Source organism: Corvus moneduloides, chromosome 1 (genome assembly GCF_009650955.1).
Source record: "Corvus moneduloides isolate bCorMon1 chromosome 1, bCorMon1.pri, whole genome shotgun sequence".
NCBI lineage: Eukaryota > Metazoa > Chordata > Aves > Passeriformes > Corvidae > Corvus > Corvus moneduloides.
Genome location: NC_045476.1, coordinates 17,161,409 through 17,173,618, shown reverse-complemented (window position 1 = coordinate 17,173,618; position 12,210 = coordinate 17,161,409). Strand labels below are relative to the sequence as shown.

The window sequence follows — 12,210 nt, the reverse complement described above, 5'->3', positions numbered from 1 at the left end:
TTTTCCAGGAAAAAAAACAAATAAAGAAAATAAAAAGAAAACAACTTTCCTAGGAGACAGCTAAAAAGAAAGCTTGGGGTTCATGTGCCCATCCAGACAAATACCAGTTGTTTTCCTTTCTGCTTCATTCTGAATTTGAGATAGCTTTCATACAGTAAAAGCAACGCTGGAACAATAAATCCAGTATTTGTGGTAATGAACCATTCCCTTTCCACATAGTAATATAAAGCAGAATATATTAACAGTGTGCCTGCTAGTGGTAATAAAACAGCTGCATTAATGCATTAAAAATTATTTGTCTTTCCACAAAACATTAGTTTACTGCACCACTACATGTTTTTAATTTTCTCAAGGCATTAATGCTGTGCTTCATATAAACTATTTTCTCCTTACCAATAAAAAACACATGCTCTCTACATGCTTGGAAGCTGTTAAAGGAACTTTAGGCTGCTGACTTAAGACTTCACAAATGCAGTTCAAATAGAGTTCCTTTTGGTTATTACCCATAGCATTTGTGCACTTCCATGTTTGCTTCATTAGGTTTAAGTTCTTGATATATGAACACTGAGCCCTGAAGAAATGTAAACAGCTCCACTTACTCAATGTTCTACAAAAGCTTCTTCATTCAGTACAGCACTGCATAAAGTTCTTTCCAAAACAGCAGTAACTCTTATGCCAAAAAAAAAAAAAATTAAGTCTTCCTTTAAAAGCGAAGCCAGAACTTCAAGCTATCTCCAACAAAATCATTCATACCTATGAAGCATAAACTGCACATGAGGCTAGAAGTGTCCACTCAGCTTTCATTTATCAGGGCTCCATCTACACTTTGTCTCATGTGGTGCCACAACACACTGAGTACAGAAGGATGTGTGAGGCAGAGGAAGAGGAGGAGTGAGGGGAAAGGAGCAGCAGGGGGATCTCAGAATCGCTCGAGCTGAATTAATGCCGAGAGGTGCAAAGTCTCCAGCCAAGCACGGCCCAATGCCTCCTCAACACCACACATGATATATCCTAAACTGACAACTCAAAAGCTCAAGATCAAATCCAATAAATCCTGTTCTGAAGAGCTAAGTCAACTCATGAACAGCAAGTCCATTAAAATGGAAACAACAGGTCAAGCAAGTAATGTCCCGGGCAGCAGATCCATTGTCATTCCAACTACTGTGTTTGGTCCATTCAAGTTTGGTTTTGACATCTGTGATGTCACATGGCCACTCACAGGCTTTTCCTTAGTACTTTCAAATCTGCATTCTTTTTTCTTGGAATTTTAGGAAAAGGGAGCTTACAATGCCATTTCCTGGTATTTCATTCTGAGAAGTTTGTGCTAAGACTTCAGCACTACCAAGTATTTCATTTTCTATGAATCTTGGGACAGACTGCAGAGAAGCTACAGAAACCAGCATGTCATCACCTTACACCACCCAATTCAGTTCCTCCCTGCTCAGCTCACGTCAGCTCTCCTCACCCACAGCCAGAATGGCCCAGCACAAAGCAGAAATGGCAGGAAAAAGGTCAAAGCAGAGGGAGAGCAAGGGAGAGGCCCTGTCTCCTTGCTGGCGTATGCAGCATTTGTTACCGTACAGCCCAAAGAGACTAACATGAACATGCCCTAAGAGTGGGCAGAAAACAGCTTTTATTGTTACTGACTCGCAGCATTTTTCAGATTAAACACCAGCTCAGCTCTGGAGAGGATCAAAGCCAAGTGCTTCAGCACTTTCAGTACTGTCCTCTGCCCTTCAATAACAATATTACAACCCTGTTGTAACCACATACAGCTTTTCCCCTGAACTAACACTAGTTTAAATACTTCAAGGACAAGAAAAGAGCTACTATTCACAAAGTAACAGTAGTGAAGTTATTGAACAGCCCTTGGTTTTGCTGCATGTTATACACAATGATATAAGAGACAGTAAAAAAAAAAGAAGTTTCAGAAATTCAGGCATAGTCATTTCTGGGACATTAAATATGTCACACGTCAGAAACAAGTGGCATTTCAGCATGCTGATAACTTGCTCCTACCTTGTCGTTGGTGTCCAGCACAATCGTGCTGTGCCTCCATTTTGTTAGAACTATTGGTTCCTGTAGCCTCCTGTCCAGACTCCTACTCTTTATTATATCTCTCTGCTGCTGTGGTGAAGCATTATACTAAAGAAAAGAAAAATAAAATTTTAAGTAGAATCTAATTCACGCAAACAAGACTTGGATATACCACTCATATGCCTAAACAGTGCAAACTTTCAGACTCCTGATGTCACCACCCAGGGGTGTGAAAACAGCCTTGGTTTTATTTTGCATTTAGTCTTCAGAATTGTCCTTTCTCCTGTAGTCCTCTGTGAAGCAGTAACTCAGACTGGTGTGCTGGGATAATACTCTCAATTGGCAGAGAGATGTTTGTTTTCTTCTGCAACAGATACTGCTGATTTTGCAACCCAACAGGGTACTGAGAACCACCAAGGAATTACAGTAAATACAGGATTCAAACATTCACTCTTCATATGGCACTGACAGTACTACAGCACCTGTCTAGCTCTTGCGTAAGAAAAAGAAAACCCAATTATCCTGCAGTAAGGCTTTTAATTGCCTTTAACCCAAAGATTTGGGATGTCTAGGAGAGGAGACACAAGGGTGAGAACTTGCTTTTTCAGAATAAACACATCAAATTGCTAATAAAATAATTTTTTGGTGTGGAATGTACACACCACAAGCATGGGAGATAAATATTTAGCAGGAAATAATTTTAAGACTTAGCAGAGCTGTAACAACCAAGGAGAGACCATATTTATCATAACACAGGTTTTCTAGTAACTCAAGAGCATGCAAACTCGCTGAGAAAATGTGAGGGTCATGAGAAGGACATGGCATTTAACTAGATCTCAGAATTGCAGCATACTTTACATTAATAGTGCTGCCATTTTACAGCATCACAATCAATATGTTATAAAAAACTCTAAAAATATTTCAAACCAAGTTTAATACTGAAAATACAAACAAGAAAAGACAACATCAATGTATGGGGGTTTTAAGTAATTTTTAAAAATCTCATTCTTTCTAGTCAGTATCAAAAGACTAAAATCTGCACATAGAAAGAAACTTAAGGCAGCATTTGTGGAGTCATGTAAAGCACTAGAATCCACTAGGTAGGAAATAACAAAGAAAAGTGAAGTGCCCCCTTTACCTGAGAAGGCTAAAGCAATAATCTCTGCAAGGACACCAAGTTCTACAGTTTTGCTACTGATTCTTGCTGTAACCTAAGAGCCTCAGGTGTTCAAAGACAGAATAACATATACCTGCACATACCAACAAAGCATAGCAAGGTTTAACCTAGACAACATAAATGCCAAATCTAACCAAAATTGCGTAATACAGTTATATTTATTGCCCAAATAAGGAACCGGCCTTGCTACTGCCATGGCACTCATGATGCTTGAGGTAGCTTTGTATTTTACTGTGAACAGAGTTAATGCTCCAATAAGATAACAGATGCTTAAAAGCTAAATAACTAGCATTCTGATACATTATTTTAATATGCACAAAACTAGTAAAACACTCCCAAGTGAATGGATCTTGCAGTGCAAGAATAAAATTTGGTAGTTCACATACAGACAGAAGCATATCAGCTGTCACTGCAGAAAGTCACTTCCGAGCCCGCACTGCTTTTGTACTGGCTTCAGCACATTTCCACTCACATGACAACTGCTTCCTTACAGCAGTGAGGTTTAAGCACCTCTCAGTTTGTCTCCTTGTTAAATCAAAAGCTGAGCCATGATACATGCTGAAAGGACCCTAGTACTGGCTTGCTTTCTTGTTACGGAAATATCCACTCTGACTGTGCTACTCCAACCCAAATCACGGCAGAAAGCTGAGCAACACGCAACAAAATTGCCTGCAGTATTACAACTAAAATCTAAACAGTTTTCAGTGAAACTATGTCTAAATCACAAAGGCTGCAACAAACAGCATTCCTTGCAGCAGCTCTAACCCATTTAAGTGGGCGATTCAAACACGGTTCTTGCTATGAAACAGAACTGTTTGTTTCAGAAACAGATTTACACATCACTGACACTGGTATACATTATTTATGGTAATCTTCCATGCACTTTCCATTTGAGTAACTCAAGGAATTGAATAAACAAGTATGTATTTTATAGTAATTTATCTTGAATTTAAGTACATTTTAGAAGTTAGGATATGGGCACAGGTTATCTATATTTAAACGGTGCCTTTGGTACTATCACAAGCCAACAGGAGTTAACTTCTCTAACAGATAGCCCCACCTTGAAGGAGTAAGGAACTACAACATGAAATTCCAGTTTTAGTAAACATTTAACAAGAAAACAAAGCAACATTATATGGAGCTCATCAGCAAAGCTCTGCTAACAACTCAGGAACACTGAGCTCCATGCATCTTACCAGCTTAAATAATTTGCATTGGTGATACAAACAGTGCTAATAAACTGACAAGTCTTTAAAGGGAACATTTGACATTTTTGCCCCATTTTCTCACAATAGAAACTTCAAGTAAATCTTTTTTTTCTCAGATGTCTGTGAGGTTGTTTGTTTGTTTGTTTTATTCATTGTAAACAGTAAAACACACCGGGGAGAAGGGTGATGAGGAAATTAAAAGTTTCGTGCTTCTGGGCTCAAGACAAGTCTCCACTTTTAAAATAAATGAATTGGTCTGTGATCTCCAAAGAGAAACAGAGGAAGACAGAGACACTGCTCCAGACTGCACATTGTCCAGTAGAACTCACCACCCTCTAGGCCAGGTAAAGTCCACTGGCTAGGGAGAGGTGGCCAGAGATGGAAGCCTTACCTGGTTGGATGACACCACCCTGCAACTCTTTGCTCTGCCCCCACCCAATCTTAGGTCAAAAAGCCTTGCAGAACAGCTTCAGGTCCGATTCTCTTTCTGACACTCTACAGGACTCCTGCCTGCGGAGGAGCTGCTGTCCCTCCTCCTGCATTTGCAGTATTTACCATTGTTTACCAGAAACTAGGTTGGGCTTGCCTTCCCTCACACAAAATCTTGTTTTCACATAACCATAAGCAGGCTTTCTATGCCTAAGACTTGGTGTAATCTTGAAGACAGAGATCAGGCAAGGGCTGTCCACTGCAATAAATCTGACTCATTCAAGATGACACACTGCCTTGGTGGGACAACCCCTGCTACACCATGTGCCTTGACAGCATCTTCTTAGGGTGCTATGTTATTTTTCTAACTCTAAAGCATTTTAAAATGTAGCACACAACTCCAAATTTACACACTACTGCTCCTTGAAAATCCTCCACAAATTCAAATTTGTCCCATTACATCAACCCCTCTGGCACATCACCTCAGCTTGTTCCCCATTTCATTGGGAGCATCTCCTATCACACAGGGGGCACATGAGCAAATTGTTCATTCTCTGACTGCACACACCAAGCAAAGCAGGGATTCTTTTGTAACAGCTCTTCCTGTAGGTTGAGGACACCAGTGGTGTAAATTTAGGTCACACAGTATTCTTTTCATTGCTGAATTTGTTCAATACCTTCTCCAGCTACTTAAAGGCTTTCTTTGTCTCAGTATAAAATTTTCTAACTTTCTCAACTGGCTGAGTGATTTCTATTTAATTTTAAGCTGATACATGGCATGGCTCAAGGCTCTGTCCTAGCCTAATTGTGGCTGAAACAAATGCAACACCTCCAAGTTATTTGTAGCAGTTGTCCCCATTCTTACAGAGATGACACAGATCTGTCAGCTTTAAGAAACAGAAAAAAGATTCTTCTTGGTTTGTGTTAGCAACATCCTCAGCCAGATGAAGGAACTGGGGGGGGCGAAAGGGAGAAATGACTGGGAAGCAGCCAACTGAAAGTTGGTGAAGACCTGAAGTGAAGCATTTTACCTTACTGCAATCAAAGATCAAAACAGCAGCATTTAAAAAACACTGTGCTATCCTAGTACCCTTTAGCACCTCATATATGTTATTTGCAGTTGTCCCAATAGACTGTCTGAAATAGAATAATCTTCTTTTAAAAAATTAAAGCTGCCTCAGAACAAAACGACTTTCCAGTGTTCCACCTGTCCTCGGTTTTGAATAAACTTTTTTGAGGTTGTGACAGATGTAACACCTATGTTACAGCTTTTGTTTTTCTTATCAACTAAATCAGTAACGCATTTTTCTTAAACCTCCATAAATAAATAAATAAGGATTATTTTTGTCCTTTTAAGGGACTTCATTCCCTTCCTTTCCCCAGGGAATGATGATTCCTCTGCCACAGAATGTCAGGGTGGCAGAAGTTGGAGGCATCAGCCTCACTGAAGGAACAGAACCCAGGCAGAATGAGGAGACCATTGGCACAAGCCGCTCTAGCTCAAATGTACCAGTTACTGAAAGACACCTCTGGATAGCATATTTTGTTCATTTTGCTGTCTTGGACATCCACTGCTTCTCCTTTTAATCCTCAGGGTCACCAAGACCGCTCATCTTTGATGAGCGGCCCTAAGTTCTTGCTGATTGCCACAGGTCCTGTTGTATGCCCAAGCAAAAGCTGGGGGGAAGTGGGAGCCACTAAACCCCAGGACAAATGAGGAAGATGAGACCAGGCTTTGTGAGTAGAAATACACAAAGAGAAAGGGGAAAAAATCTGACTGCCTTCTCATACTTAACTCGGGTGTGTTGTATCACTTTTGTTAGTAAAAACCACCTGGATCCTTGCACCACCTGAGGCTGTCTCAACTTTCGCCAGCCAATCCCAAATTTTAGGACAAGAATGTGAAGCTGGTTCACTATTGCTAACGAAACTGCCTAGTGCATTGACTTGCAGTAGACTCAAATGCCAACACACAGGGTAACCTCAAATCCAGCAGCACAGCTCAGAACAAGACAAATTTATCATAAGACAACCAAGCTTTATTTACGTGTTCTCCTATTTATTTTCTTTCACTATTTGATTGCATGATATATTCCTGACATTACCTGCACCCTGTTTTACTGTCATTTTTTCAGCTATCATGCTCTGTCTGACAGTTTTCAGGTCTCCAGCAGGAAAACCATTCACCAAGTATCAGAACTGAGGCCCCCATGCTGGCAGTGCACAGAGTGAATTAACAGACTGCTGGTCCAGTAACACTGCCAAAAATGAAGGTCCTCCAGCTACTGCTTCCTCTGTGGATACAGCAAGGAGAGTTTATGCTGCAGGAACTTATGAGAAGAACACACGCAATTGCAATATCACAGTCTGTAAATATTAACACTAAAACTGAGTTCACTCCAGAGGGTTATAGTACACACATTTTCTTCTAAAGGCTACTCTTCAATGAGTGAGCTCGCTCAGAGGAAGGCCAAGCATCATGCTCTTATGCCAGGTATTGGACTAGGATGCATTTTGAAAATCAGAGAGATTTTTAATTTCTACTTTTTATTAGGTTGTCCTTTTTAACTCCCCTCTAATCTATTTATTTCAATATTTATTAGATAGCTTTCCCACCCTTTTTTTTGGTCATTTTGATAGGTTAACTTTTTTTAAAACTTCAGAAATTATAGAGTTATCACTCCTGAGATGAATTTAATTCCCTTCACCCTTAATACAGATTTCTCATTTGCTTAAGCCATAAAACTCCTATTAGAAAACTAGGTTTCTGGAGTAGGGTTGTAGCCCTCCTTAACCTACAGAGGAAATAAACGTATTTCATTATAGTGATCTAACTTTTAATTGCTGGTTTGTTGGGGTTTTTTGTTGTTTGATTGTTTTGTTGGGTTTTTTTTTTTTTTTAATAATTGGCAAGAACCAAAACCTGAATACAGTAGAATGCTGCAGATCAGAAATCTCAGTCTTCTGCAAGATCTAGTAGAAACTATGATCAAAATATTATTATCCATTTTAAAGATTAATTCAGTATGTGCTTCTCTTCCACTGCAGAAAGCTGGGTCACACTCATCATGAGCCTTAATAGACTTTTCAGCAGTTGTCAAAGCTACTCCAACTGAAACATCATTTTTAGCCAGAGGCATCCAGCTATTCCTAGATGTTATTTAAATTCACATGACTGGAGGGGTTTCTGTGAGACTGTCTAAAGTAATTTGTTTTGTAACTGCCCTCCCTTCCCAACATATACCCTCACAATTTTTAACACATATACAAGAACAGTGTGTTATTCCCAAGCATGTGAACATTTATAGTTAATTCCATTACTCAGAAGATTTTTAATGTCATAGTATTAGCTCAGCTAGTGTGCTATTTCCAGAAACCTCTGAACCATTTTTAGTTCTAATGAAATCCAGATTATTAAGAACTATCTAACAAAAGGATTCTCTTCTTTTTCTGGTTTAATAGCATTACATGACCATGCTATTCCATCACTTTATGTCACAAGATTTGGAACCCAATATTTTGCTAAATACACTGGAAAAAAAAAAAAACTAAGCAAGAGTAGGATTTTTCCTAGTAACTTACTTTTCATTTAAGCAAGTGTTACAATGCTGAGATCCTTCTATGGTTTTCTCTCACTACTCAAGAGAGTTTTCAGTATAGATTTTCTTTTTCAAAGAAGTTTTGTGGTCTGAGTGGTCTTTCTAATTTGTTTAAGTACTTTTAAAGCTAGCTTCATCAAGATCTTTGAGAGACTAATCCTCAATCATGCTTAACTACTCACAAGCATAACATCTTCAAATATATAGCTACATAAACTACCTAAATCTTTTGTTGAAATATTTAATCTATTCCACAGAATTTTAAGTTAAAAGCCAAGGATTTCTGGAAATACAGAGACTCTTGGATCATGAATCTAAGAGTCAATTGCTCATTTTCTTCTGTGAACCTTGTAATTGCTGCCAGCCAAGATTGACTAGTTTCAAGAAAGAATTAAAAAGTACATTCTGCCCAAATGGATCATTAGAAATAATTTTTAAGGAAAATTTCTAACAGCAATATGTGATCACTTTTAAATAAACAAGAACTAAAACATATCAGATCACAAATTACACACCAAAGGCTATGTTTCATTTTGGAGGTGACTACTAATACAACAGAACTCAGATTTTGTTTAGAATCACTAGAATAACATGCACTATTAAACAAATATTGGAACCACTCCTTTATGCCTCCGGTAGCGGTTCTGGGTTACCTTTGTGACTTTTATTCTAATGTGATTAAAGGCAATTTGCTATTTAATTCAAATCCAAACTCAATCTATTTTTGTGAAACACAATTTCTTCCAAGTTAAAACTTTCAACACAGCAGAAGTTGTAGAATGAAGTACCCATGACATTATTCCCCAAAATTAATTTCAATTATACATACTGAAATAATAATTCCTTCTGGTAAAATCTGGTCTATCAGATTTTCAGACTTCTAATAAATCCAGTAACTAATCAAAAGCTAAATAGCTTTTAAAACTGATAGGTACAGATTATATTGTTACATTGAACTCTCATTGTAACATTTCTGCATGTTACAAAATCTAAGTTATCTAATGCATCAGACTAACATAGGAGAATTCTCAAAGCCAACTCAACTCTTCAGTGACTCAGATGCAAATTCTTTTACTGACATAAAAAACCAGCTTAGTATATAACGTCATTCATAAATTTCAATGTAAATATTTTATCACAAATATTATGAAAGCACTACCTATTAAGGTTGCTCCTTTCTAAGTGGAAGTGACTTGAGACACTGATTTTTGTATTGATAAAACAATAATGGAGAAACATGCTTTTTTGTGTATTTATGGACACAGTTTTGTGTGAAACAATTTTTTTTTAATGGTCACACCTTATTAGGTAGTATTGGACAAAAAAATAGCAGGGAAGACATATATAACAACATCCATATGACAAATGCCCTACAGTTTTTCAAAGTGAATATGAGAATTGAATAGTATTAGATACATCCTCAGACTACCAAGTGTCCCTAGGTCTGTCACTTCCCTACAAATTTTTATTTTCACTACAAAATTAATAAATACCAGAACACATTTCTGGTGAAACTGTGTCATCCTCAAAGACACCACAAAACTCTGCTGTAACTTTTGCTTTTCAACACTTGCCTGTATAAGCACTTTGGAGGGTACTAAAAACAGACTACAGTTTCTCAGTGAAGATTTCTCTTTTTCCTATACAGGTTTTCTTTATCACAGCAAAAATCACAGATATTATCTGCAGCCCTGCATAAAACCTTTGCTCAGTTCAGCAAAAACACCAGATCTCCTTCAACATCCGAAGATACACCCATTTTCATGTCCTTGAGCATATTTTTTTTTCTCTTCACAATCAGAAATTCCACAAAAATGCAATAAATAACAAAGAGCAATATCTGAGTCCTTGTGAGGTTAATACCTCACATTAAAGGCCCGACAGAACACGTATTCAGGAAGAGGGGAAAGCCCCAAGTTGTTAAAGTTTCTTTTTTAGGTCACTCACCTTAGGTAACTCCCATTCTGATCGGGAACCATCAGCACTGTAGTAGTATGGTCTACCTTGTTCATCTGCATGTTTTATCCACTGCAGAAAGAAATGTGATGATAGAAAACATAATCAGAGTGACAATCATAACAGTACATCTCTGAGACCTGAGATTTAAAGTTAATTTTTAATTAAGTGCCATCCACTTCAGCAGTGTCTAATGCACAGCCTCCATTAACTAACCAGGGTTAGATTGCAATGAGAGCAAGAGTTTCCAATATCCTGGTTTTTCCTTCTGTAACTCCTCAGAAAAAAAGTCCTGCAATATCACACAAGAGATTGTGATAAACAGATTTTTTTTTGCCATATCTCATTCTTATCAACATTACATTGTCAGTTTAGGGAGGCACAATCTTTCCATCAGATCTGCACCAGGATCTTATACATAAAATTACAAGAAGTTCAATCAGCAACTGCTGGTAGTTTGAGAGATATATGCACTTGTTGAACAACTTTTAAAAACGTCAATGGAAATATGAGATGCAGCCCCTAGAGAAATCCTGAAGAAGATAATATAATTTCTCTAATCTCTACAAGCACCTCCCACAAAGAGGTAAACCTATGACAACTGGGATTGGTCATGCAGAAAGAAAGAATTTTAATGAGCAAAAATCAACAAGATGATTGCAGAAAAATACAGAAACACTCACAGCAAGGCTCTTGGCTCAAGCAGGTTTCACAAGATTGCCTTCCTATAACTGTTTGTGGTAGGAAATGCTGTTTTTTGTCAATCCCAGTGCACTTAAAAAAGAAGGCTGCATTTTTGCTAAAACATAGGAATGTGCTTTACAGATGTTTGTCAGAAACAGATTAAAGAGAAAAATTCTACAATTGACATAAATCCAATTATTTAGAAACTTCTTGCAAATAAAACTTGCATACTTAACTGGAGAACAGGTGGTGCTGTAATATGATAAACAAAGTACTGTTTCACTGAACACTTCAGAAGTTTAAAAAACTCAAAATGCAACTTCAGTGAACAACTTTAAAAAATGGACTGCTTTACAAACATAAACAAATACTGTAATTTATCCTGTGTGGGAGAAATTTTTACAGCATGCCCAGAATCACAGTAAGTTGTCAGTAGCAACTAGATAATAAGAGCTGGGCATAAATCTGCTGATATGGCTGTAGTTTAATTAAGAAGTTTGTCTACATCTGAAAGCTGTAGTGAAAATCTCTAATAAAGGAAATTATGGAAGTGATAAAGTAGCACTATTCTGTTTAAAAACATCTTAACTGGAAGGTCTATGTAGACAAGAACAGCTCTTAAAAGACAGTAAGAAAAACTTATTGGTATGAAGTTCATTCCTGAAGCATAACCAAGAGGATGGGGGAGGACAAGAACTAAAAAAAAAATATACATGGTATGTTCATTTAATATAATCTGATATGCAACTGGAAATAAAACTTCTAATAATTTAAACTTAAATAACAAAAAACATACATTAAAAAAGTCAGTACATTTGCTAAAGCTTCATGCATAGTTTAAAAAAAACCAAAAGGAGATACTACTGAGGTATGCTCTTCACTTTTGGAAATGCAGGTTTCATTTTTAGAAGTGAATTAGTGGAAAAGATTTAGAACACATGATGAGAAGAAGGAAAAAGTACCTTTTCATTAGTATAGTCATTGGTATATAAGGTTTGACCATGTTCATCCAACTCTTCTGACCAACCCTTTGGAGGAGAACCATACTGACTATCTGACTGGCTGTAACAAGAACTGTGGTCGTTTTCTTCTGATGAAAGATGCTACAAGTAGTCAGAAA

General features: G+C 37.6%; 1 protein-coding gene across 6 annotated transcripts in view; it reads right to left on the bottom strand.

Moving 5' to 3' along the window:
* The window catches only part of ARHGAP12 (Rho GTPase activating protein 12), a 76,307-nt gene that overhangs the window by 26,211 nt on the left and 37,886 nt on the right, over positions 1 to 12,210 (bottom strand). For 5 of the 6 annotated variants that reach the window (XM_032100374.1, XM_032100383.1, XM_032100393.1 and 2 more), the window contains 3 exons: positions 12,053 to 12,193; positions 10,398 to 10,478; positions 2,020 to 2,145 (listed from right to left, as the gene is read on the bottom strand). In XM_032100374.1, coding sequence (XP_031956265.1) covers positions 2,020 to 2,145; positions 10,398 to 10,478; positions 12,053 to 12,193 — 348 coding nt within the window. The remainder of the gene's footprint in view (positions 1 to 2,019; positions 2,146 to 10,397; positions 10,479 to 12,052; positions 12,194 to 12,210) is intronic. The other variant, XM_032100401.1, reaches the window with a different exon arrangement.